This window comes from Coffea eugenioides, chromosome 2, assembly GCF_003713205.1.
Source record: "Coffea eugenioides isolate CCC68of chromosome 2, Ceug_1.0, whole genome shotgun sequence".
Lineage (NCBI taxonomy): Eukaryota > Viridiplantae > Streptophyta > Magnoliopsida > Gentianales > Rubiaceae > Coffea > Coffea eugenioides.
This window is the reverse complement of record NC_040036.1, coordinates 20,735,143-20,762,092: the sequence shown is the minus strand read 5'-3', so window position 1 is coordinate 20,762,092 and position 26,950 is coordinate 20,735,143. Positions and strand designations below refer to the sequence as shown.

Below are 26,950 nucleotides of genomic sequence, written 5' to 3'. Positions count from 1 at the left end.
AAACATAAAGGCAGTACAAGTTACAAAATGAAATCAACACTCGAAGCAATCTGCATCTGTTATATACCCCTTCAATATTTTGCCGCCCTTCCCACCTCACTCAACATTTTAACTTCATCATCAATACTTGCCAATTTTCAGTTAGCTCCTCTTAATCAACAACTCATAGAATGAAGACGACGACGAAAGCAAAGAAGCAAAGCACGCTGATGGTTATCCTAAAAGCACCTGCCAGAGTCCTGAAGAAAATAACAGAATTCTACATGAACAGCATGTTCGATTGTGCTGCAAGAATTGGTGATAACACGGTGGTTAACTGCGGTATTGCTCCTCAAGTGTCTCAACAGCTACCACGAAACTTCAGCGTTAACTCGTCCAAGGATAGCAAGCAGGAAGATGAACTCAGGGAACTCATTCGCGCCGTATCCACAAAGCTGAGTGAGGCCAATGCTGGGATCAAGACCATCGATCCTCAGTTGCAAAGGCCAATTACAAGCGTGAAGCTGCCCGCTAAAGCAGCGGAGAAGAGGAGTTACAGTGTTGGGATTGGAAGGATTGGAAGGATCGATGAGGACATGCCCTGTGATTTCAAGGAAGCAGATTCCCCCATTTATGCATACCCGAGATGCAAAAGCTATGCTGTTACAAGCAGAAATGCAGTAGTTCGCTAGAAGGTTTCTTGGGCTAAATCTTTTCTAATCAAAGATATTTGTTCATAAAAGGTTTTGATGTCGGTTTACAATATACAAAATGAATCTTCTGCTTCATAGTTTATACTTCCACTTTATCACAGTTGCAAATGTGTATCCAATAATTAATGTAAGTACTAATCATGTTTTAGAAGATATTACAGATCATGTTGAGGTTAGATGATACAGTCAGCTAGAGTTATGGCCTCATAAAATATCGCAATCCACGCAAGTAATTAACGAATTTTCTTCTAGATAATGGTATGAGGATAAGCTCTAATATGGACTTTTTATTTTTCATTCTTTTTAAAGTTCTAAATTTCTAATATAGACTTTAGTCACTGAGAGATTGTTTGTTAAACGGTTTACGTACACCACTTGTCGAAGAATTAATTAACTACTGATTTTTTAACAAAAGATTAGTACTTCAATTTCATTTCATGCATGTAGAAGAAGTTTATAACACTAGATGTCTGTGCTATACATGTGCATGGTACAAGAACATAAGAGTAGGAAGTGGTCTAAAAAGAAGAAGAAGACAAGGGGCCAAAAGATAGAGTAGGAGGGGAGAGAGAAGCGGAGAAATAAAAGAAATTTCTTTTGTATTTTCTTCATATCACATTATAAGAGCAAGCTTAAAGTACTTTAATTAAGCTTTTCTTTTGTACTGCATGTTCTCTTTCAGTTTAGGTGTAAGGAAGCAAACTTTAGTTATAACATTTAGGATGAAATAAATTTGTGCTTTAATTTAAGAAAAATAGAATTTCTCATCCTAGCTTTTCTTCAATTGATTCAACAACATTGCATCTACGCCTTATCCCTTTTCCTCTCTTGGCTTAATATCAAGAAAGTCCTTTCAGCTTTTTCCGGAAGTATATTCAGCATGATAATTTCTCCACAAATGTGTCCACTGTACACTGCAAATAACAATAAGTCACTTGTACAAAGATGATATCCTATCCGCATTAGTCTATTTCAAGTAACAAATTACAAATCGTTGCATTGTTTTCAGGGTTACTCACAAATTAAGAAAAATTTGTTGTACGTTTCTTTCTGGCATTTTCTTTCTCTCTATGATTTCTACAGTACCTCTAACTTTTAAAAGATTTGCAATAATTCAGATTCCGCAAAAATCATATTAGTCAACTGTGTCATAAGTGAAAAGAAAAATTCTAGAAATCTTTTCTAAAATTTTTTGATAATATCACTCAACTCCCCTAATAATTTTACGTTATATCAAGTTCTCAATCCCTTGAGGCCGGCTTGAATGGTCTATAATCATGATTCAAACTAGTCACTCCTACTCTTCCTCCCCATCTCTCTCATTCCTTACCCCCGAGCCATCTATTGCCTCTCTCTCTCTTATAGATTTGCTTTTTCAATCAATTGTTTTTTTCTTGGTTGCATTATTTTCCCGTTGTTCCTCCCAACAGAGACTTTTTGCACTTGACACTTCACAGCATAATTTCGAAGCCATACTTTCACTTCAATTGGAACTGTATTTGTTTCTTTTGCCCTTTTGGTTGCATACATCCACACACACACACATGTACACATTTTTGTTTGTTTCTGTTGAAAAGAAGGAAATAGGAAGAAATGTTTTGATTGGAGGCAATTGACTAGTCACATTAGCCATAAAAAGACTATAAATGGTGGATGCTGTTAGGCAATAAGGAAATGAAGATGGTGGAAAGAACCAAAAAAAAAAGAAAAAGAGAAGTCCTTAAAATTTCTCTTTTCTTTTAGTATATTTACCGGACAAATAGGTTGTCCTTTCCCATCAAAATGCCACAATGATCCAACGGTCAGGATCTGTCCGTAAGTTAAAATCAAGTTACAGACCGCAATCCTCCTATTTCCCTTTGTTATAATATGTGATTTCTTATGATCATGATTGTACTTTTTTCTTAATTATGAAAATATCAATGGAGTCCTTCCTTTGAAGTCGAAGTAAATAAATCTTGGAGATAATTTTTATTGTTGACCACTAATAGTCGGTCAATTCCAATGGAGTCCTTCCTTTGAAAATAAAATAAAATTTTGATTTATGTAGACATATTTTAGTTATTGATATATTAATGCCAAGGTAGTAAGGATCACAGTATAATTAATAAAAGATTTGGTTATTTAGACCAACGGTTCTTGGATCAAGTGGCAACTGCCCTTACACAAAACCGTTGGTCATCTAATTAAGATATCCACAAAGGAAAGAAATTCTTCCGTCTGATATCTTTTCCAACCTGTGTTGCAAAATTAGCAAAACTCTTCCACCTGATATCTTTTCCAAGTTGTGCTGCAAAATTAGCAACTAGAAGACTTGTAGCATGCCGTTTGTTGAAAACAAAAAGAAGAAGACTTGCAGCATTAATATTTTTACTTACATAAGAATACTTACATTGCAGAAATTGAGGACTTAGTGCCAAGCTATTCTCCATCACTGTTTCACCTGCTGCATCCCTGCAATTTTTGATAGATAACTTGTTCATTACTGCTTTACAATCTGACTCAAGGATGATATTCTGATATCCTTCTTCAGCAGCTTTAACCATAGTTAACTTGATAGCTGTAGCAGTAGCTAACTCTTTCGTTCCTAATTCTATGTTTAGTCATTGCCCAAGCCACTTGGTTTCACCCTTCCAATTCTTACCCACTGCTACAATTCCAGTCTGTCCAAAAGGCAGATTGTTCTTGGTAGCTATATATGATGATTTTCAAGAAGCCTTGTTGAGGAGGTTGCCAATGCTGATAGCCTTCTTCATGTGTCTCTGCGGAGATCACACAGTTTGACTTCAATAGGGTCTTTTCATACTCTCTCCATTCTGTCAATATCTGCTGTCAGTGTTCATTGGGTTATTGTTGTGCTTTTCAAAAATGTCTTCTGTTTCTCGCCTCCCATATCTGCGATAAGATGTTTGCCGCAAGTTCAATATGCCTGCTTCCATCCTTCCTCTTCAGAGCCCCTCTTAGCTTGTCCTACCATCCCCATAAATTACTCCCAGCTTCTTCTAATCCAACGCATTTGACTGGGGCATGTTTGCACACTTCCTGTGCCATTTTGCACAAGAAAGGAGTGTGCTCCATTGATTCTAGCTCCTCTCAGCATGGGAATTAAAAATAGGGACATGTGGCAGAAATTTGTTAATGAAATTCCATGGGGGCCCGGGGGTATGGGGCCGTAGGTTTCAACCGCGCCTAAAGTCAATTGTAACAGTTCATGTGCGAGGTTGACCAAGTACTCAATTTAGTACTCCTGTAATAGTCATCATGCGGCCCGGCAGCCGAAGCATATTAATCAAGCAGTACTTCTTCTCCGTTTTATTCCGAAGGCAAATGAATCTAGACAGGGTGTAAATAAATAAGAATGTGATATAAAATATATAAAATGACTATTCTAAACTCAAACTGGTTTCAATTGTGACTTGTGAGGAGCGTGATCAATACTATTCATAATCAAGGGAAGCTGGAAGCATGATTCCAGAAGCTACAGTTGGGATTCCATTTCTATATTATTTGACCACAGACTACTACCCCTGGGTTCCAACCTGCACAGGATTGGCCTTTTCTCTTCTCTTGCGCTTTCAACACTGTTAATTACAGCCTGCTGTATCGTTAATCAGTCATCTACTGGTGTGACGTGCAAATTAGAGCCTGCTGTATGGTTCATCTGCCGGTGTGGTTTGATGATTCACAATATGCATGTGAACAGCATTGAGTAACTCAAACGCAGCAGAGCACTTAATGTGCTGATAGATCTATATGCTATGGCTGATATTGACAATAGCTCCCCACTCGGGAAGAAGCCGTTGGGGGTCCGTCCATGGCTTCTATTCAACTCGTCCGGTCAGTCCCATATATTGGAAGCAGGGAAGCATGCTATTATGCGGCGAACAGGTATCACCGGCCGAGATCTGCGTATTCTGGACCCTGATCTTTCGTATCCATGCACCATTTCGGGCCGTGAACGAGCCATAATATTCAGTGTGGAGAACATCAAGGCTGTGATTATGGCTCATGAAGTCCTCTTGCTCAACTCCAAGGACCCCGCTGTCGCGCCCTTTGCAGAAGTGCTTTGTGAAAAAATCTTGAACCACCATGATAGCATCGATCCAGAGGAAGTAGGGGCCGAGTTTGGAGGAGAAAATTTGGATGATCGGAAGCGTCTTCCCCTCGAGTTTGTTGTCTTGGAGGCTTGCCTCGAGGAGGCATGCACTTGGCTGGACAACGAGGCAAAGAAACCATATACTTACTCGCTTTTGATTTTTCGAGGATGATGTCCATTTTCTGGTTCGCTTGTCAAGTTTAATTTGACTAATTCCTTGAATGTTTCATTTCAAGCCAGGCAGTTACATTGGAGGAAGAATCTTATCCGGCACTTGATGAGTTAACTTCGAACATCTCTACTCTCAACATGGAACGTGTGCACCAATTTAAGAGCCGCTTAATCGGGATAACTAATCGTGTTCAAAAGGTCGAGTGCTCTAAATCGCTTCTTTCTATTTGATACTCCTGCTAGATGCTTGGTTTTGTTCTCCACTTCTCCCTTGGGTGGTCCTCATTTACTTTTACAGTATTGGGAGTCAAGTAATGCTTTGAATTTGAAACTTGCTTTGACTGATCGTATTTTTTTTTTCAGCTAGTCTAAGCTCTAGAACTTTGGAATATATACTAGCATGAAGCTTATCATCTGGTTATTATTTGTCTATATTCCATTTATTTGAAGGGATTCTAAAGCATTATTTCAGGTGAAGGATGAATTAGAGCGTTTGCTAGATGATGATGACCCCATGTCTAAGATGTATCTGACAGAGAACCAACTACAACAGCAGCTTCAAAATTATAGTGCACACGAAGATCAACTAGATGACAAGAATAACGAAGTAATTCTGTCAGACGTAGAATACAGGCAAGTGAATCTTTTCAATTGCTAGCGCTAGAAATTAGTTGACTACTTGCCTTCAAAGCCTTGTTAGTGAGTTCTTTTAAATTTTTCTGCTGAATTTGGGTCCGTAAGGGATCTTATTAATTTCGTTTCCATCGTTAGAATTCTTTGTTCAGTATTCTTGTGTTGTCAGGACGCCAGCTGACAACTTGACAGAAAACAGTGAAGGTTCCACCAGACTTGGTACTGATCTTCTTCATACCAATCATGCTCAAGAACAGGAATTTGTTGACGCTGCTAGTTCAGTATTTAGCAGAAAAAGCCAAGCAACCTATGCCAGTAGCAAACGCAGTGATAGAAGCAAGCGTCAAAGTGTAAAGGATCTTGAAATGCTTCTGGAAGCATTCTTTGTTCGTATTGACGCTACGCTCAACGGATTATCCACTGTACGTAGCTCAAATGTTAAAAGGACTTCCGTCGTTAATAATTTTGTGTCATTTCAACTATTTCGGCTCTTATACTTTACTAATAATACCCACGTCAATGGTTTTCCTAAATATATCGAACATAAAACTGAGGTTTGATTAGGCTAAAATTTGTGTAAAACAACGAACCCTGTTCGATGGCGTATATGTGCTACAATTATGTGCCATCTATCAAAAATTGCTGATGAATTTCATCTTCGTGTATGTGCATATATATATATATATATATATATATATTCAGTATTCTCTGATTACTTGTTTTTTTGATTGATAGCTGAGGGAGTATGTAGATGATACTGAAGACTATATCAACATTATGCTCGATGACAAACTGAACAACATGATGGAGATGGTGATCAAGCTGATGACAGCAACCGTAGCATTGACTTGTTTTATGATCGTAGACTCAGTTTTGGCTATAAACATTCACATTGATTTGTTCAATGACAATGAACCTCCAAACAAATCCTTCTTGTGGATGATTTGTGCCGGCAGCTTTGGTACTATATGTATATATATAATTGCAATGTGGCTGTATAGATACAAAGGATTGCTGCATTGACGAGTTATATATGGTACTATTATACAAGGGTTCGTACCTTATTACACATCATTTAAATGGAAGAAATTTTTTTCCCTATCTTTTTATTCATATTTAAAGGCAAGGCAATTTTATTCATATTTTATGGTCATTTTTTCCAGCATAAATTGAAAAAAAGAAGTAATAATAAAGTTTGATTGGCAGGCTGGAGGGACGTCTTTCCTGCAACAAAAGGAACTGATCAACCTTCCTTCAGAAAACAAAATCAACTTCACATGTGAAAGCAGGTTGCGAAATCAATCTTACTTTTGCATGAATCGATCTTGTGAGTCATGAACGTGCGCATTCTCGGTTCGTGTACAGCATAAAGACTGATGAGAGCCATTTAGCTTTCAAGTTGAATTCCTCCTGCTTTATTAATCAAATTTGCACTTTGTACTTTCTCACACTTCAGACACAAGGAATCAATTCTGTCGAAATTATTTAGTGGGTCACAGAATTGATAGCTGAAAACTAAAGACAATAAAAGTCGAACGTACGAAACATTAAACTCTTACGATACACCAACAACATCGGTTTGCTGTGCAACTTGTGTTAACCCAATGATCTCATAAACAGCATGGGCTTTGTTTTTTGTTTCCCTCATATCCAGTTCATCGGCATAAAAAAAATAATTGCAAGAAAGACGATGCACTTTCAGACCCCTTTTTCTATTTAAAACAAAAAAAGAAGAGAAAAGGTGATGCAACGTACGCAGGCCAAGAATATGAGCAATGCAAGACTTCCTCCTTTCAGCAATGTAATTGTTGAGGGATCCTTCGCATTTGCATATCTGTGCAGTGTACACGAAAGAAGACGATCTTGAGCTGTGCATATGGCACATCCGGAATGTTAACTTCACAAATTAATTGAAATTTTTTCTCATGCGCTCAGCGGTCAGGCCGGGGGTTCTTAGACTCTTCCTTGTCGTGTTGTTGTGAGGTTCTTGTGCTTGGCAGTTGGAGATAAGAAGAGGATGGGGAGATAAGAAGAGTCTGGGGAGGAGTGGAAGGGTTAAAAAAAAAAAAAAAAAATTGTCTTGTGCTGGCATGACATCCATTTTCCTACCCCAAGAAACTGAAGTACTCGTGCCAAATTAAACTTCGTAAGCTTGACTTACATCCATCAGCTAGTTGGCTTTAATTAGTCTCACTTAGGCCAGTAGCTATTTACCAGATTTCCAGAATCAAAATAAATAAATAAATGGAGAGTAATACTTAATTGGTGATGATATTACGTCCGGCTGTAACCGCCACAACAAAGGTACCGTCACCATGCAGCGAATCTGCAGGTTCTAAAAAGTGAAAGTGTGACGTGTATCTCAAACTCTTTCTGGGCAAAGCAACACCCAGAAATAATATTAGTACGTTAGCAGGTGGACGGGCGTGGTCAACCTTGAACAGTTGGTACTTTAATTAATTACTACATGGGTTGGGTTAGTTAGCACATGTCAATTGGATCTTCCCATAAATTAATCAGCAAGATAGCATGAACATTGACGTCATGATTTAGACTCTCGTGCATGGCCTCAACATTATTGTTGCAAGCATTCAATTTCAATTTCAGGTGGCTCTTTTCGCCTGCCCTGGCTGGCTTATTTCACATTTTGTGAGTTGTTGGCTGTGGTGTGGAGGTCATCAGGTGCTACCTCCCTCCCACCTCAAAAGTCAAAACTAATACTCTCTCTAAGCGTAGTATTGAAATTCTGTTTTTTTTTCCCTTCTTCCAGCGCTCTATGGCTGGCATCAGTGGAGGAGGAGGAGGAGGCGATCATCTCCGAAAGAAGGCCACGGGGGTCCGAACATGGCTACAACTGGACTCAACCGGCGAATCAAATATAGTGGAAGCAGGGAAGCACGGTGTTATGCGGAGGACTGGCCTGTCTGGCCTTGATCTTCGGATATTGGATCCTTTCCTCTCGTATCCGTCCACTTTGATAGGGCGGGAACGGGCCATCATCGTCCATTTGGAGCACATCAAAGCCATAGTTACGGCACATGAAGTCCTCCTGCTCAACTCCAGAGAGCCCTCCGTCGTGCCCTTCGTGGAAGAGCTCCGACACAGAATCATGCAGCACCACCAGGCTACCGAAGCACTGTCACGGGAAGAAGAGTCGCTATTGACGAGGGGACAAAATGGAGAAAATACTGGACCACCCCTGCTTCTTCCTTTTGAGTTTGTAGTATTAGAAGCCTGCCTGGACGCTGCTTGCGGTTATTTGGACGAAGAGGTTAATACTCCCCGGAGAATTGTTCTTTTTCCTTATTTTCCTTTTATGGTTTGCGCTGTATCGACCCTTTTTTTTTGGCTTTGAAATCTGCAGGCAACGGCTTTGGAGGAGGAAGCTTATCCAGCATTGGATGAAGTGACTTCAAAAATTAACACCCTCAATTTGGAGCGGGTGCACAGGATCAAAAACCGGTTAGCCCAATTATTCCAACGTGTTCAAAAGGTAATAGTTCTTCCTTAATTTTCCCAGTCAATATTCATAATTTTGTTTCGTAGATCACTAATAGGAGCAGTGCAAATGTCTTAATTAATTTTCAGGTGCGAGATGAGTTAGAGCGATTGCTGAATAACGACGAATATATGGCTAAGATGTATCTGACAAACAAGCATGCAGTTGAGAGGCAGCTTAGGAATTCTTCCCTATCCTCCATAAAACATGAAATTGTGCAGAGAGTCCTGGATGAAAGGCACGGGATGTTTCTTTTACATCCTATACATTTCAACTTTTACCCGTTACGCTTTGTATATGCTCGTCCCAAGCTTTCGGCTGTTACTACCTTCTTTCAAGCTTTGGCATCTCTTAATTCTCTTTTATCTTGTTAGTGAGCAGGGTTTCTGGTGAAACCTTAGTGCAAGACAGAGGGAATTCCAGCCGTTTCAGCGTTGATTTTCACCCTGCCGAACAGCACCACCAGCAACGGGCAATCCGCACAGCCAGTTCTCTCAGCAGAGGAAGCCAATTTGCAATCCATACTAGCAGTAGAAGATACATGATAGGCAAAAGCAAGCATCTCGGTGTGAAGGATGTGGAAATAATCGTGGAAGCCTACTTTGTTCGGGTGGATGCAACATTATCTGGCCTATCAACTGTATGTAACTCAACTCGCTAACTCTGATATATCCCTCGAAAGCATTATTGCAAATTAAAGAGTTGTCCAAAGTCAATCATAGGCTTTCAAGTTCAAGTTCGTATATTGATGGATCATTTGGAATCGAAACCTGTGTATTCTAGAATGGTGCAAGCATCTCTAAGACTATAACTATATATGTTGCATCTAGACATGAATTTTATTTCCCTCGTGGCATTCAATCCTCTTCCTTGTGCGTCTGCGTATGTGAGAAATTCTACTTTCAAGGACGAATTTAAAATGAAAATACCCCTTAAAAGTTTGTAAAATTAGGCTCTCAAAAGTTTACCAAGGAACACCCAAGGGTTTTTGGGGCTTTCAGTATTAGGGTTCTATTAATGGGGCACTGCAGATAACGCAACTAATGGTACTACAACTAACCTTAAAAGATAAAACGGTACCAATTTGTCGTCTCTGCATATCAATCTACAATCTGGGGAATTGAAACTTCATTTTTTTTTCTTTCATTTCTTGTTTTTGGTTACAAGATCTCACGAGTCTCTCAAGAACATAATACTACTAATTAGCTTTTTAAGTGAATACTTATAAAATGCTCGCGCTGGTCCTGTGAAGCTAAGGGAGTACGTAGATGACACGGAAGACTACATCAATATCATGCTGGATGACACACGGAACAGAATGATGCAAAAGGCGGTGTTGTTCATGACAGCAGGCGTTGTGCTCATGGCTTTTACCACTGTGACAGGAGTTTTTAGTATGAATATCCACGACTTTAGTCTCTTCCAAAAGACTGATCCTCCCAATTACTATTTCATCTTATTCTGCGGCGGCGGAACAGCTTGCAGCATCGTCCTATATTTGATTGCAATTTCCTGGTATAAGCACTTGGGATTAATGTGATGGCTTGATGGTGTCTTTTTTGTGTCTATAAGGAATGCATAACCCCTCCACACTCCCACCCTAATCAGCTGCTCCCATGCCCCCCCATCCCCCCCCCCCTTCGGGCGGCGGTTACTGCTGGAATACTATGTAATGTGTATTTATTTCGAGAGGTCACTTTATCTGTTCAAAACCATGTTAATTAGAGGAAGGAAAATCAATGGACCTAGTGCTGTTGTTCGTATCATGACTTTTCTTCAATAAAAAATTTTAAAAGAAAAGGAGATGATAAAAAAACTTCAATAGTTTTGGAGCATGTATATATACTTCAGCCTTTTTTTTTTTTCCATTTTCGTTTTATATGGCTCAGGCTTGGCAATGCAAAAGCCGGAATTTGTGAGTCCTCAATTTAGAATTTTCCTAGAAAAGAATTTTGCAAAAAAAAAAAATGAAGGGATGGAACAAACATGTCAGCTAGCCTAGATCAACTTAACTCTCTTTAATAAAATAAAAACTTGTATTACATGCATAGCAGATAAGCATTACACAGAATGCACTGAAAAATGATTACAAGAGTTTAGTTAATTATTTTTTAATTTATTTGTTTTGGTTTAAAACGCGTTCTAAATCTGACAAAGGAAAAGAAAGAGTAAAAAGGAAAGTTGGAGACTCGAAACAAGACATTTACCATGACGAATGAGATACTACCAGTTAGTTTATTGCTTTGGGAATTACCAGAATTGAACCTTGCTGTTTGCCAGCACCTAGTATGAGGAGGGCTAAAGGCCTTATGAGTTGGGCTGTCAAGTCCTCAGATCAACTAAATTCACAACCCAGGAATGGCATCTTAGTTTCACAGATACGAGATCCAAACTCAACACCAGCATTGATATGGCCCTCCTATCAGAATTCGGTCGAAGCAATACTCATAAATTTTCTTTTTCTCTTGTTACTGTTTTAACCGTCTTTTTAGTGTGTGAATGAAACAATATGGAGATAAGTTTCAAAAGATTTTTGCATCAATAAGAAACAATTGTTGTTAACAAGGTACAACTTGTTCATAAATGATGAGTACTAGATTTCTATTGTCCTTTACGTGTGAATACTAACAGTGTATTAGATTGGAAGAGGATAGTGCCTAGAAATCGTTGGTCAGAGTCACAAATCCTTGGACGCCTCAGTGGGGGAGTCTGTGTCCAGATGTTAGAACGGATCATATTCTCTGGAGTCACCCCCTGCCCCGAGTATGACTGTCCCTGTAAAATTCATCTGCTCCATCAAACTGATGATGTGGTCAGCAAACACTGAGTAGGCATGTCTGGGGGTGAAACAACTGAACCTTCACCTGCTACTTGTGCTTCTCCTGTTCCCTTTTTGTCTTGTACATGTTTTCTTCAACAGTAGAGTAGTAGTAGTTTATAGGGGTGGTGATTTTTCGGGGGTGGACACCCTATTCCTAATCCTGTTGTGGATCAACTGAGGAGGATTAATTCCTGATTCAACTCCCAAACTGCTGCTATGGCTGATCATGTTGATGACGTCGATTTTTTAACCCCAAAGAAGTCCAAGAAGGCGGGGTTGCTGGGAACTCGGCGTACCTGGGTCTTGCTGGATTCAGAAGGGAATCCCCCCGAAGTATTGGAAGCAGGAAAGCATGCAATCATGAGGCGCACTGGTCTGCAGACCCGGGATCTTCGTATTCTGGACCCGCTCCTCGGCTACCCGGCCACCTTGCTCAGCCGGGAGCGGGCTATTGTGGTGAGCCTCGAGCATATCAAGGCCATTATCACTGCCCATGAGGTCATCTTGCTCAATTCTAAAGACCCTTCTGTTGCTCCCTTCGTTGAGGAGCTGCGCCTGAAAATCTTCCGCCACCACCAAGCTGTCCTCACCCCGTTGGTACATGTCCACTACTGCACTAGTGCTTTGTGACTGATTGGCTGCTCAATTTGTTGATTTATCGTTCCTACATTGACTAGTGTAGAAAGTTTCATCCACAAGCCATGGGAACATTTAAAATAGTTTTTCTTTTTTCTGTGAAATCTTGTGTACACTTGCCCAGCAACTTTTTGAAACCTAACATGTTCAGAAAATGGTATTCAATTGGGAGTAGCCACATTGCATCAGTATCAAAATCACCGGCAATGATGGCCATATCTTTGACGTCTGATGGCCAAATAAGTTCCAGCACGGATGCTTTTGGCCTGTGTTAGGTGATTGGGACAGTGCTGATAATCTGCATTGAACTATTTGTTGATAGATGTATTGTGCGTGACGCATTGCCAACTGCCTTTCATAGCAATTGAACAAGCCCAACTGTTTTGGCTTTTAGTATATTACAAGCATAATTTCGGGTTGAATTTCTGGAGTTGTAAGGAATTTTCTCTGGATTTTTAAATCAAAATTGATGAATTCACTTGCATTCATATATTTAGGGAAGACGGATACTATAGGAATTGAAGAGGTTTTATACAAACATTTCGGCTTAAACTTCACTTTCTAAACCCTCAAAGTGAAATCTGGAATCCTGTTTGAGGTAGAGTGTTAAGAAACCAATAGTATTAATGAGCAGTCAAAAATGGAATCCTCTAAAAAGATCAAAAGTAGTTGAAGAAAAAGTATTTTACAAGAATATACATAAGAAGCTTTGACAGATGTAAAAATAAATTTATCACTATTTGATGTGGTCTTGAAGGGGGACAATGTGGACTTCTACAATTTGGAAGAGCCTCAATCAAGAGCCTTTATTGCTTCAAGTTGTTCCAGAAGCCCCCTAAACATGAATGAAGGTCTAGGAGGTAGCAAACGACATATTGCAGAGAGCAAGGACGGACCAAAGCTACTTCCACTTGAGTTTGTTGCCTTGGAGGCATGCCTTGAGTCTGCTTGCAGTTGCTTGGAGAATGAAGTAAAAATATCCATTCTTCACTCTGGTTATGAAGTGAATTCTGTTGCATTCATCTCATGCAATATTTACCCTGATTCCGAAAACTTTTGCGATTTGAATTGACATTTTTTTTGAATTAATTGTTGTGTGGTTTAATTTTAGGTTGGGGCATTGGAGAAAGAAGTTCGTCCTGCTCTTAATAAACTGACCTCCAATATTAGTAGCCTCAACTTAGAGCAAGTGCAGCAAATCAAAGGCCGACTGATTCCATTAACCAAACGTGTGCAAAAGGTTGAAATTCAAACAACTTCTAATATTACTACTTGAATCAACTTTTTTCCTTTGGCTCTCAAATTAGTTTTGGACGAAAAATCAATATTTAATTAACTTAAGATTGTTTGGTTAAATTTATCAACGATTTTCTATTTTTATCTTGACCTTGACAAATGCCTCTCAAAATGGTCCAAACCACACTTCTTATATGCTTCATTTTTAAAGAGCTTTGTAACTCCAATAAGTGATTCGAGATTATTTTGAGGATTACACCTAATTCACCACTTGTATATTTTGTTCTTTGTTCATATTAGTAATTCAAGGATGTGATGTTGTATAAACTCACTAATTTCACTGTGTTTTTATGGCAAAAGTATTTGCTTCATTGAGTTCATGAGATATGCAGCCCACGTAGTGGAGTGCTTATACTTTCCCGTCGGGGTTATTCTCTCTTTAAGCACCATTTAACCCAGCCTAACATTTAGAAAATTTTGTGAACGTAAGAACTGATTGTATTTCGTAATGTGAGTATACCTGTATTACCTCAGGTCATTAATGTAGTTGCAGAAACTCCTTAAACCCTCGTTAGACTTGTTAAATTCACTGGACTCAAGCTGCAAACGAATTTGGTTTCCCGGACCTCCCTCAAACTATATTAGCAGGTTTTATACTCTCCCGATTGGTTGTGCAAAATTGGCAGCCAGGATCATTATCGAGAAAACTGCAGGAGATTTCTTTTTAACTTGGGGATCTTTTCTCTGTTACACATGCAGCACGAGTTTCGAGCCTTTTTATCTCTTTTGAAATCTGTTGGCTCTTCTTTGCAGCTTTCTTGATGATTGTTTCTCAGCTTCTCTGTCTCTGATACAATAACTTTCTTGACCGCTATTAAAATCCCTGTGTTGGGCATATGTACTGATCCCACAGTCCTCCTCTCCCAAACCATCTACCATTATGCTATTTTCAACTTTTTAGTGGTAGTATAGTTTTGCTCAATATCAGATGAACCATTATGGTATCTTTTTCCTGACAAATGATGCAAAGACCTTTGTCTCCAGGTTCGCGATGAGTTAGAAAGTCTGTTGAATGATGATCAAGATATGGCTGGGATGTATCTGACTGACAAACATATAGAATGGCAACTTGAAAATTCTTCAAATTCCTCTATCGATGAGGAATTTGCCACAACTGATGAAGAAGCTAAACAGCCAAACATGTATGATACATAACTTTTTTTTTTTATCTCCCCTTGCTTCAGCACTACTTTATGCTTTACATTGAGCATTTTCTCAAACATGCTGTTTTTGGCTTCCTGCTCGATTGTTAAATATCTCATCCTGATAAGTATAAGGTTTTCCCTCTGAAATCTCTACTCAATTGGGGGCCCAACAGTTGTGATGCAGGTATTCAACAATTACACAACCAGCAGGAACATTTATTTTGTGATTCTAATTTGGTTGACGCTGAAAGTAGTCTATGCCATACCAATTCAAGGCGCAGTTCCAGAAGCAAACAACTTCATGTGGGAGATCTCGAAATGCTTTTGGAAGCATATTTCATTCAGATTGATGGTACATTGAACAAGTTATCCACAGTATGTCATTCATCTTGTTTCTCTAGTCACCGTCTCCTGTTTGAATGCTTGTCTTATGGCCCAATGCCTTGTTTGATAACTTAATTTAACAATTTAATTTAATGGATGCAAATCTTAATATATTTAGACGTGTTTGATAACAAAAAATACAACATCAAATTATAAAGACAAAACTTACTCCAAAAATTAAGTGAAAAGCTATTCACATGTCACTTAATATTAAATACATTCAAATGTTAGGATGTCAATACTTAACAATTCAGTGATTTAACATATTCATATTTTAGATTTGAAACTCCAAATTTTAGTTTTATCAAAAGCACGTCATGGTCCATGTTCAGTTTAGAAAATAATATGGATGTAGAAAGCATTGCATTTACATGCATTTAAGATATTTGGATTAGTTTTGGTTGTAAGTTTTCCGGATGCAGCTGTAAGTTTGATTTCCACAGTGTTACACCCCCAGCGTAGCAAGGTATGTTAATACTAGGGTTCTAACACTCTTTATTTTTGGAAGCTGAGGGAGCACATAGATGACACAGAAGATTATGTGAACATCGTGCAGGATGATAAACGTAACCAACTGCTGCAAATGGTGGTTATGATAATGACAGCAACCCTTGTGTTGGGAGTTTTCATAGCTGTGGAAGGAATATTTGGGATAAACATTCACATAGATGCATGGGGTGACAAAGAATATGGGACGCAAAATTTTCTCCGGATGATTGGTGGCGGTATTGCTGGTACGCTTCTCTTGTATGGGGTTGCTATTGCCTGTTATAGGCACAAAAGATTGCTGTAGTGAATAATTTTTACATGGAAGATAATTTTTAGATGCATGCATGGGATTTTTTTTTTTTTTTTTAATTTTACAGGAGTTTGAATTGATTAAATGTATATGACTCGGTATTGGAAGTTTGAACGTAGTCATCGTCAGCCAATATGCATCCTATGGCAGCCCTGGTAGCTGGCGAAAATTTAATAGTATGTAAGGAGGGAGATCTTTGCGAGTTGACCAGCCTTACAACTCATCTCTTGATTTTTGTTCTGACGAGTGGTTTTCATATTTCAAGTGTTTACTTTTAAATCTAAATTTTGTATAGTTTTCATTTATCTAACGGTGATAATATATATACTGTCAGTGTAGAAAAGATTAATCTATATAGAGTAAATCTTATATATACTGAGATAATGTATACGCTATCACCGTTTGATCATCGTTGAGGCTGTTTTGATGACTGGTATAGATTTCAAGATCATTTCATTGACAACCCTTGAACCTAAGTGTGTATGTAAATGTAATATCCAAATTGCTGTCCTTTTGTGCTTTAAAGGCGAGGATAATTGAATCCATATGGAGTGTAGGGCCGTGACTGTCTTGATGCTGATAGTGGTTGAAGGAAATAAGGGGCGTGGGGGATGACGATGATGTTGATTGCTTAATTCCTAAAGTGCCGTGATTCTGGTCTACTTCCATAACTAGTAAAAAATCCCATCATTCTACTACCATACCATACCATAGTTGATATAATTGTTTTCTTACATCTTAACACAGTGGCTAGGATTAGCTATATGGTACATTTTTGGCAAACACTTGTAAACGCATCCGCCATTAATTTGGTTTGTTTCTTCTTTCTTTCTTTTTTTTTTTTTTTGATAATAAATTTCCTCATTCTTAAACATGCTTTTCTCCGGAGTAACTATTAGTGTTCTGATGGTTTTGCCCTCTTTAGTACGCCAAACATTCCTCATGCATTAGTCAATTGCAAGCGTCGATGATCTTTTTTTTTTTTTTTGTCAACAACGATACATTTGTATAACCTACTCTATCCTAATTTAGGGGGAAGGGGAGCCTAAGGTGGCTGTGGTAGGGGCTAGTGGGTATATAGACCCAACTAGACCAAGGGAGAGTTATGACACAACCCTTAGATTTTTTTCGCTGCTCAGATGATGTGGTTTTTAGGTAATGACAGCAAGTGGACTTGGCTTTCCGACACGATCCCCCAAATTATAATATCATGTGTTATTTGTAAACCTTCAGGGGCTCTCTTTCTCTATGGGATTTTAGGTTTTGTTTTTGGGAGAGCTTTGTCAAGTCCTTTACCATGTAGGTTTGAGTTTCTGTTGAGCCGTCCGGTCGCTGATAACCAATCGCCCCACCGATGCTGCATAATTTGGTGGTTGCATTGCATTCAAGTGGTCCGACCCACCTATACGCCAGAATCAATTTTAACCAGAGAAACAAACCAACTACTACTAAGTCTGCTCTATATATATATATTAATATATATATAGATCAATGTCTATCTTGGGGAGTGTGGTGAGATGCGACTATCAATTAGGATTCGTTAAATCCTGGTTAATGATACCACTGGTTTCACGTTCTGTGGACTATATTCATGAAGAATTTCAGGGCTTCTTGGAATTAGCTAAATCCAGGTTTTTTACGCGATATTTATTACTATGCTCAAGTGTTCTACTCTGATTTCTACCTTTGGTAATAATAGTTTTTTTTTTTGTTTTTGTAATTTTAATATCCTTTTTCTAATGGAACTCTTTCCTTGAGATGTTTCCTTCTGTTTTTTGGGCAAAAGCAGAATTGTGTATATCAACCTCGGGGTCTTCCGCTAAACATTTCCCTATTATACTTTATTCTATTATGCAACTTGTTAAACTAACACTTACAGATGTTTTAAAACTTGTTACATATAGGACAGGACACATGTCAACCAGATAAGCAGTGGAACAAAAAAAATTGTAACAAAGATCCTTTGCTAGTTGTATACTTGTATTATACTCTGGGGAGGGGTGGCCCAACGGGGCCAAAAAGGAAATTCGAAGGGAGGTTATTCCTCCCGAACAAAAGGATCAAAACCTTCCAAGCTCCATGCCAGATTTAAGGGTTGTACTTTGCCCGTTAGTCCATAAGGATCGGACATCCATATTCCGGGACCATATAAGCCAGTCACATGAAATGCATCAAAATCAAAACAAGCCACTCCTCAAAGACATAAATGAATTCCAAAGATCTTGGGCAAATCCAATTTTCTATTGGGAATTCAAAAAGTTTTTTTGTACAACAAACAAATAAATGAGTAATAAAAGTTTTGAATAACCGGATTACACTCAAAAATTGACCCATTTTCAATTTTCTATAAAATAGAAAATTTTCATCATCTCTTGAGTTGATGTAATCAATATGAAGTGGAATTAAGTTCATTCTTTTAGTTTTAAAAATAAGAATTTTTTGGTTACTGAATTATTCTAAAAATCCTAATATTTTTTTATTGACCAAAAAAATAAAAATTTTGTTAACAAACGAATAAATACAAGGTCAAAAGTTTACCTTGCCAGTAGTATTATACTATGGGAAGGGGATGGCCCAACGAGGCCAAGAGGGAATCCGAGAAGACTGAATCATCACTGGTCCAGAAGGATGCCTAAGTACCCGCTGGCGAAACATTCTAGAAAGCCCTGCATTTTTCAATCGGGACCCTCCATGTCACTACTCGGTGCCAAATCCAGTGTCAATCTCACTTATCATGTGATGATAGAAGCAATTTAAATAAATAGCACATAACAAATTAAATAAACATGACACTTGACATAAATATAGAAGTGACACTGAATTGTCATTGGAAGAGTGACACTAAGGATTCCGTGTGTGAATTTTTAGAATGCAGGTTAAAGGATTCGACCTACACCCAAATAGAGCCTTAACACTCGTGTTGGTGGCCGCGTACTCTGACAGAGTAATTGGTTAACGAGCTCCAGTCCCTGTTACAACAATACGGTGATGTCTGATCTAAAGGGTAGATCTAAGTACACTTCTATGCATGTTACCGTATAACTGGCTGATTTACACCACATCCCTGTGGCGCTGTGGTAGATTTTAGGTCCTCTCGCCTCTGAGAAGTGGGAATGGCATGGATACGGACAGAGGAAGGCCATTTTACCATTTCTGTAGCAAAGATTGACTGTTGTCATGAGAAATGGGAACAGTCCTGAGTGAAAATTGAATTGAGGGTCAGAGGCAAAGATGTTTGTTTAATACTACTAGTAGCAGAGTAGGAGAAATAAAAATCTTCGCCCTTTCCTCCTCCTGTGTACAAACGACTGAGGGCTTTGTCCTGGTGGTAGTTGGTAAGGCAAAATTGTCGTTCCCATACCCTTTGGATTCCTAAACGTAATACAGTATGGTTCTTTGGAGCGTGAAAAGAAGCGGGGATGGAGGCAGAGCCCAGTCACCTCTCCCAATCTCTTGATTATTTCTTTACTTTGTCTATAGCCATTCATTCCATTGTCTCCTATTAGTGCCAGATTTCAGATTTTAGACGACAAATTCTTTAATTACACTGGTGGGAGAAGCTGACTCCCATTTCTCAATGCAACACAGAGTATTTGAGCCTTGTCCTGGTTATGGTACCAACTTGTAACAATTAAGCATATAGTTTAAAGCTAATCTGCTGAAACCCTTTAATTTTTCCTTCTTGTAACGGAAAAAAAAAAAAAGAAGAAAGAAAGAAAGAAAGAAAGGACAGCCGGTTGGTTGGCTTTCAATTTAACTTTGATTCTTGTTTTTTCAATTGGAGTAGGCGAACATACTCGTATAAATTAGATTATAAATCAGGGCAAGAAACCTTCCAAAGGGATAAAGACACCACTTTAAAATAATTGGTGATGTTGCATCGGGTCAAGAAGATCTCACGAAGGATCTCTGAGCATGAAGAAAAAGGGGGGATCATGAAGATGCAGTATGACATATTCCAACATTAATTTTGGCACTTCCTCCCCTTTGCACTTTTCTGACCGTCTGCCCATCACATATTTCACTTCATTATCTCATCATTTCTTTTTTTTTTTTCTCTCTCTTTTTTTGGGTTTGGTGTGGTATAAAAGCTAAAATTTCGAATTATTATGAGTAGGAGAATTACTAGATCGTAGATGGAGTCTTGTCCGGAAAATTTGAGACATTGGGGTCTATAATCAAGTCTTTTAAAAGATTTTGTTCTACTGCTAGTACTGCGAATGCTGAGGGCTTTCTTAGTTTCTTACATATATACATTGGATAGAATCCTACCTAAACAAAATTCTTCTTTTTTTTTTAATTTTAATTCAACTCATACACCCTTTGGCGATCTATTTCTTTTTTTCCCCCGTTCTCCCATCAAGTTCATTGAGGTGGACGAGTTAAAATATAACTAGCTGTCAAGAATTATGTAATGCCTCTTCGGAGAGGAGATTCTTAATTGCATGGTCGGAATGCCGCTTTGTCCTTGGCATTTCATATCAAAGCTTAAATGATTTCTTGAAATCTCTTTGTATCAAAATCTCCAACTCAAATAACGCAGCATTTGTGCTTCAGCATCTGACCAGGGACAACTGACATGGTCCCTCAAGCCCCATTCTGGAAAGGACATAGGAATTTTAGCATGTTTCAATGCTGTTTTGTGATGCCAAATTTGACTATTAAATACTATGAAAGTTAACTTGATGAGTGACATGACAAGTCAAAGTTAGCATAACTATATTATGTAAGAACGAATAATACTACTAATATTAGCATGCAGCTTCCCCTGCCAGATCAGGAACAAAAGAATTGCTTCTTGAGAATCTGTAAGTTTGTATCTGACGAGGCTTTCTTTCTATTCAAAAGATCAAGGCAAGGTAGTATTTGACATATTTGTGCGATATATTTTCGTCAGAGAATTGGAGCCCATTTGTACCAATCATTCATTGACAAGAAAATGGAATTTTTTCGAGAAACAAGAAACTGATCCCCACACCTTTTTTTTATTTTTCTCCCTCTCTCTGGTTGTTCACCACTGCATTGGCAGCAGTAGGGAAAAGAAAAGAAAAAGACATTAAAAACAAAACAAAAAACAAAAAAAAGGAAGAAAGGGAGAGCAACAAGATCTCTTTTGAGATCCAGTTACTTTTGCATTTTCGACAACCTTTTTTTTTCTTTTTCTATTTTTTTGGGGTACATAATTTTTGATGACCTTTCCTCCAGTCTACCTACTACAACTACATATTCATCGTCAGCAGCAGCAACAAATTGCTGAATGTTGCAGACAGTTTCATGTCACCGCTGCCACCCCCTGCTTCCATACCACCTGTTGAGAATAATTAAAAGTTAGACGCTGTTTTTGACGAGTTTTTTTTTTTTTTCTGGAATGAAAGTGCAACTAGCCAAAACTCAACTGGTTTTCAGGCAGATAGTTTCCAGATAAAGAAGAATGGAAAAAACCGTATTGATCCTGCAAGTGGTATGCAGAGCTTTCCTCCTGCAGAAATGAAATTGTCGGTTTGTGAGCATACCTAAGCATAAGCATATGCTAGCCTAATCAAGGTCAATACATAAACGAAATAAATACTTAATTTTTATAGTTGAACGAATGTTCTGATGGGCTACCTCGAAATGGGTTGTAGAATAGCCCTGAGAAAAATCTAAAACCATCTCAGCTGAACCATGATTGTTGGGGAGGTTGAAATCTTTCTGTGAAATGGCGATCAAATATTGAAGTTAAAATCTGGTCTATAAAGCGAGCATTGAAATTTGAAGAGATCGAGCTAGGGATAATATAAAAGAAGGTGTATACTCTCGATGCAACTTTATAATGATCAGAACTGACATCGGGGAGGTCCATTTCGAAGACAGGAGAACTGGCAGTATCATCTAGTAAAGATGATTTTTCACGGACTGCCTTCTTCATCCGGCAGTGATTTTCTAAAGTTTTCTGCTTTTTGCGGCTTCTGCTTTTGCATAATGTGGTGGCATCACCAGCATGGAAAAAGCAGCGAGCAGCATTGTTGTCATTAATATTGGACATGCAGTCTTCTTCTTCAGGGCAATGTGGAGGTCCAGAAGATGCATCAGAAACCATTGACAAATCCTCCTCCTCTTCCTCACTTCTCTTTTCTTCACTAAAACCACGCTTTCCATCAACAAAATTACCATTTTCTCTATTACTATGCGAAGAAATAAAGGAGTTGCCCAAGTACAGAGTCCAGCCAGACTCACATCCGCTGCTGCACTCTGATTTAGGAGTGCTAGCCACAAAGTAGTCCATTTTTTTCTGTTACTATTTCTTTCTGGACTAAGTGAATCAAGAGAGGAAAGAAAAAAAATGAAGAGAGAAAACCAGCTAAATTTGGCTCCTCTGTACTGAAGAAAAAGCAGAAGAAGAGGAGGAGGAGGAGGAAAAGACCAAAGGAGAGAATCAGGCTCAAATCTAAGACCTGTTTTGTCCTGACGTACCCCGTTCGGCTGGCTCTCAATGAGAGTGAACCAAAAGGTGCCAGTTGGGCTTGGGTTTAAATGGTAGCAACAACAGTACTGGCAAATGCTGAGAAAGAGAGAGAGACAGAAAGGGAATGAATGAACGAATGAATCAATGAATGAATGAATGGGAGAACGGAACCACAACTCCTTCACATGCTGGACAGCGAGGCAGAATTGTACGCTGCTTTTTACAGGCTACGGTACACCTCCATCTTCCCTTCCTCAGTATTTGGACACCTATCACTCACTCTCTTACTATCTACTGCACCTATGTACTAATATATTGCTTTCTCTATCTCTGCCCTTTCTATCTACATCCTTTTCTTTTCTTTTTTTCTTTATAGTCGGACACCTTATATTTTTCTACTACACATGTTTTAAGTATTACTACACAAAACCATAAGTAGGATTCTTGTTTATCTTTTTCTTTTTTCTTTTTTCTTTTTTTTTCCCCCTTCGTTTGAGAGTTGAGTGCCACGTGTCGTTTGACCTATATATCTGGTACATCTACCAAATCCATTGCAGCTTATTAGTTTCTTCATGTAGTACTAGTATTGTGTTTTATCGATAGATTTAGGTGAAGGAAGGGGTAGTTCAGATTTAGTAGACCATCATGGACAACTAATTAAATAAGGAAAGCAAAAGGGATTTAGTTTTAGATACTCAGTCAACGAAAGGCATCCTTTGACTGCTGGCTAGCTAGCTAGTTGTTCAAGAAAAATCTGACTCCACAAAACAAAAGAAGCAGTAATGAAGAAGTTAATATTCACTGGGATTGAACGCAAGTGGCCTGGTATAGTATAATATTACTCCTACACATTGGATTGTACATGTAATATAGAAAAAAAAAAAAAAAAAAAGAATGCAGATTCAGTCTGATGATCAGTCCGAATGGTCATGCTTTGAAAGGAACAACTGATGTGGTGTGCTTAAGACACAGCGGATTATGTCTTAAAAATCGGCCCTCGTCAACAGCAGTACTACTACTTACCAAGAAAGTCTGCAAAATCATCTGCCCGCCTCAGTGACAGTCACAGTGAGTGAACACCACTGAGCAGGGTTCTGGGAGCCATCTTCTCTCCCCTTTTAGGCCTTCATTAGCTTCTTCCTCTTTCCTGCTCTCAGTTTTTCACGCACTCACACACACATGTATGCACGTGTGCATTAGGAGGAGCTTCCACAGATTTCACACACACACATGTCTGCACGTGCGCACACATTTCAATCTAATTTTGCTTTTTTATGCCCTTAATTTTTTTAATTAGAACCTGTCAAGATTTGTTGTGTTTTTTCGGGCTACTCGTTCCAACGTGCACTGGTTACTCGTTCCCCTGTGCCCGTGAAAATCAAATTCTAAAAGGAAGTTGGAACTCCTCCCAACGATATTCTGCCTCTCTGTGGTTCAATAGAAAATTAATCCTCTTTTTTTTCTTTCTCTCAGAATTGACAAGCACAATGAGGCACGTACATGTGTTCTTCAACATTGATCAGATCAAAACATTTGTTTTTACTAACGAAAATAACCATCGCTAGCTAAATTCCTCTTTGCCCATTGATTCCAAGATTAAGCCGCAATTAAGTAGAGATTCATATATAAGCTAACAGGAAATAGGTTTTGCCCCAAGCAGACCATTGCAAACCCTAAGCCGCTATGTTTATAGGCAAACTTGGGCATACAATTGATTTGTTCACATAAGCACATGTGTTAATCTCAAAGGAGAAAAACATGAGACTAGTGTTACAAACGAATCGATCACGAACGGCTCGAATATGAGCTCGATCAATATCGAACTCGAGTTCAAAAATATCAAACTCGTTGAGTGGCTCGCGAGCTCAATTATATATATATATATATTTTTATTTTAATATTAAAATTACATATATATTCCTAATATTTTATTATTTGTTAAAAAATAATTATTTTTTTATTTTTTTAACTCGAGCTCGAGTTTGACGTTTTGAACTCGTCGAACTCGAGTTCGAATTTCTTAAAATTAACTTGAGTTTCGGTTCGATTAGACCAAAATTCAACTCGATTCGGTTCGTTTGCATTCCTACACACCAGACGCATGAAGATTTTTAGAAAGGAGCGCCACTGCCAACACACGGGCACACACACAAATTGCTGCAGATTTCACAGTTTATTGAACTTGAAAACTTCCCGGCCACCAGAACAACGGGTTATTGATTAATGGGTTGTTTTTGAACATGATCAAAATTATTACTATATCTGTACTGCCACTGAAATATAGTCCGTTCGCTGCTGTCTGCCGGCCAAATTAATCAAAAGGGATGCAGCTCGTGCGACTAGCCAGTGGCTTTGGTTTCTTCGTCCCTCTGTGTCCCAGTCAAACGTTAAAAGCTCTATCATGTGCTCCTCTTGTCTCTTGGATCACTCGTTATTAATAGCCGATCGAATTGTTATCATCGGCAAAAAATGGTTAGAAGAAGTTAAAAAGAAGTTGGATGTTTCTTCGAATGCATGCACGAGCATGACTCGTACATCTTGATTTGAGGCATTAAAAGGTGCCGGTGTCCTATCCCAGCTCATACATGGGACCATCACTTGATAATTGGTGCTCTTATTAATCTTGGGCCACCAGTCAACTTGGCTCGGGTAAAATATAAGGTACTAAGCCCGATTGCAGGCCAGGAATCTCAAACATCTATACCCGTAATAAAATTCGAATCATCCCCTTTAATCTTCCGACCTAACTAAGTCCTCCCTTAGATATGTTATATTGGAGTACGAGTAGAGATAGAAGTAGTATAAGAGTTGACGATTAGTCGAAAACAAAAGAGGTTTAAACTTGGGCACCATGCCCACTAGGCTTCTTGGTTGCTTGATTGTCCGATCCACTCTAATCCTATATTTGTTGAGACCATCTCAAGTGATATGGAAGTTTTATTAAATGTGCACGGACAAAATATCCAGAACAAAATGGAAAAAATTACTAGTTCTTAAAGAGGGCAACAATACTAGGAAAAGCATGAGGAGTGAAAAATGTATTTATAAAGTAATCAAATGATTTTTTTTTTAAAATAATTTTATTGTATCCAAACAATAGAAATGTTTTGCTGTTCAAGCCCATGTACTCCCAAAACATCTTCTTGCCTTTTAAACAGGGGCAATAAAATATGCCAATATCCCATGATTACTCGTATTCTGCTTGGCCAATGTCTTGATTGGCTGCTAGCTCGCACGGTTGTGACGGCAGAAAGCAATTTGCCAGCGCTGCATCGGGACGAGTGGGAGCGGTGATCTAATTGGCAACAGCTTGGGTGCATGGCGGCACTTATGGATCGGGTGGTTCTTAAGCAACCACGCCGTCGACTAATCTCTCATGTATATTTATCAACAAAAAAAAAAAAAAAAAAAAAAAAAAAAAAAAAAAAAAGTGCGAGGCTTTGGGAAGAATTCCAATTATTCTCTGCAACCAAAACAAAACCCTGAATACCCTCCAGATCTAACGTCCCTATTCAACCCCCTAAGTTCGAAGTTTGTACGTGGAGAGTTGTTTAAAAAATGAGAGGAGGAATTCAGAAGTTAAAACAACTGCATAATCTTAATCCCGATAAGAAGTTTTTTGCTATGCAAGGAAGTGGAGGATGTCCAATTGAAGGCTTTTCCGCATTTTCTGAGATGAAATTTCCTTGGAATTTTAGGACAACAACATGGTGTTAACTACACAAAAAAAGAAAAAAAGTACAAAACTTTTTTCCTTGTGATTTTGCTACGTCCATGCACAAAATTTCCTTTTGCAACTTTAAATGTTCGATTGAAATCTGCCTATCAATTAACCAAAAAAATGAAGTTGCCTCCTAAAATCCTTTGCCAATTCCACTCCCACACCCTGTCTCACAGTTGTTGTCGCCGCAACTATTATCGCCACCCAAGAAAGTGCGGCGGACTCAATTGAAACTCCTCAACTATCTAAGTAGAGCTCTCATGTATCTTGCAAAGTTTTATCTTGAGGTTCTAAGAGTTCTCTAGTGGGAAGAAAGAGATGTAGAAAATGAAAGATCTAATATATTTTTAATAGCCTTTTGGTATTAAAATTCGAAGCAGCCACGTGGCTACTTCTTGTTCACAGGGTCTCCAATCTAGCTGTTAGACCCGGTCTACCCAATTTTTCCAGTTCTGAAATGACCAAGATGGCCTCGCGTTCCATTTTTGCCCCTTATTTGTGGACGGGGCTCAAATTTATGGTCAGGAATTGTATTGCCATTTAGGCCTGAAAAACAAAAAAAGAGATAGCCGCTACTTTGGACCAGTTCCGGGCCAGTGTGGCTGGGAGTTG

The 26,950-nt window shown here is 38.6% G+C and overlaps 5 protein-coding genes across 6 annotated transcripts; 4 read left to right on the top strand and 1 right to left on the bottom strand.

Annotated features, from left to right (window-relative positions):
* Nucleotides 1–170: 170 nt before the first annotated feature.
* On the top strand, nt 171–671 carry LOC113759218. Its single transcript, XM_027301788.1, has one exon. The coding sequence runs from the start codon at nt 171–173 to the stop codon at nt 669–671; it is 501 nt and encodes a 166-aa protein (XP_027157589.1).
* A 3,779-nt stretch (nt 672–4,450) lies between these two features.
* Nucleotides 4,451–6,615, top strand: LOC113759217 (magnesium transporter MRS2-3-like). The gene is made up of 5 exons (XM_027301786.1): nt 4,451–4,915; nt 5,029–5,157; nt 5,432–5,592; nt 5,762–6,014; nt 6,328–6,615. Exons 1-5 carry the CDS (start codon nt 4,451–4,453, stop codon nt 6,613–6,615), a joined length of 1,296 nt encoding a protein of 431 aa, XP_027157587.1.
* Nucleotides 6,616–8,368: 1,753 nt separating this feature from the next.
* Nucleotides 8,369–10,631, top strand: LOC113759216 (magnesium transporter MRS2-3-like). The gene is made up of 5 exons (XM_027301785.1): nt 8,369–8,863; nt 8,957–9,085; nt 9,181–9,329; nt 9,473–9,731; nt 10,344–10,631. The coding sequence occupies exons 1-5, from the start codon at nt 8,369–8,371 to the stop codon at nt 10,629–10,631; spliced, it is 1,320 nt and encodes a 439-aa protein (XP_027157586.1).
* A 1,497-nt stretch (nt 10,632–12,128) lies between these two features.
* Nucleotides 12,129–16,166, top strand: LOC113759215 (magnesium transporter MRS2-3-like). Its single transcript, XM_027301784.1, has 6 exons — nt 12,129–12,509; nt 13,306–13,518; nt 13,660–13,788; nt 14,829–14,995; nt 15,124–15,364; nt 15,882–16,166. Exons 1-6 carry the CDS (start codon nt 12,129–12,131, stop codon nt 16,164–16,166), a joined length of 1,416 nt encoding a protein of 471 aa, XP_027157585.1.
* Nucleotides 16,167–21,100: 4,934 nt separating this feature from the next.
* Nucleotides 21,101–22,864, bottom strand: LOC113761711. 2 transcript variants are annotated; one of them, XM_027304814.1, is made up of 4 exons: nt 22,000–22,864; nt 21,780–21,863; nt 21,569–21,651; nt 21,101–21,480 (listed from the first exon to the last, which is right to left on the bottom strand). In XM_027304814.1, exons 1-4 carry the CDS (start codon nt 22,435–22,437, stop codon nt 21,450–21,452), a joined length of 636 nt encoding a protein of 211 aa, XP_027160615.1. In that variant the 5' UTR covers nt 22,438–22,864; the 3' UTR covers nt 21,101–21,449. The 2 variants fall into 2 exon arrangements, with proteins under 2 accessions (XP_027160615.1, XP_027160614.1); XM_027304813.1 differs by having other exon boundaries at nt 21,967–22,860.
* Nucleotides 22,865–26,950: the final 4,086 nt, after the last annotated feature.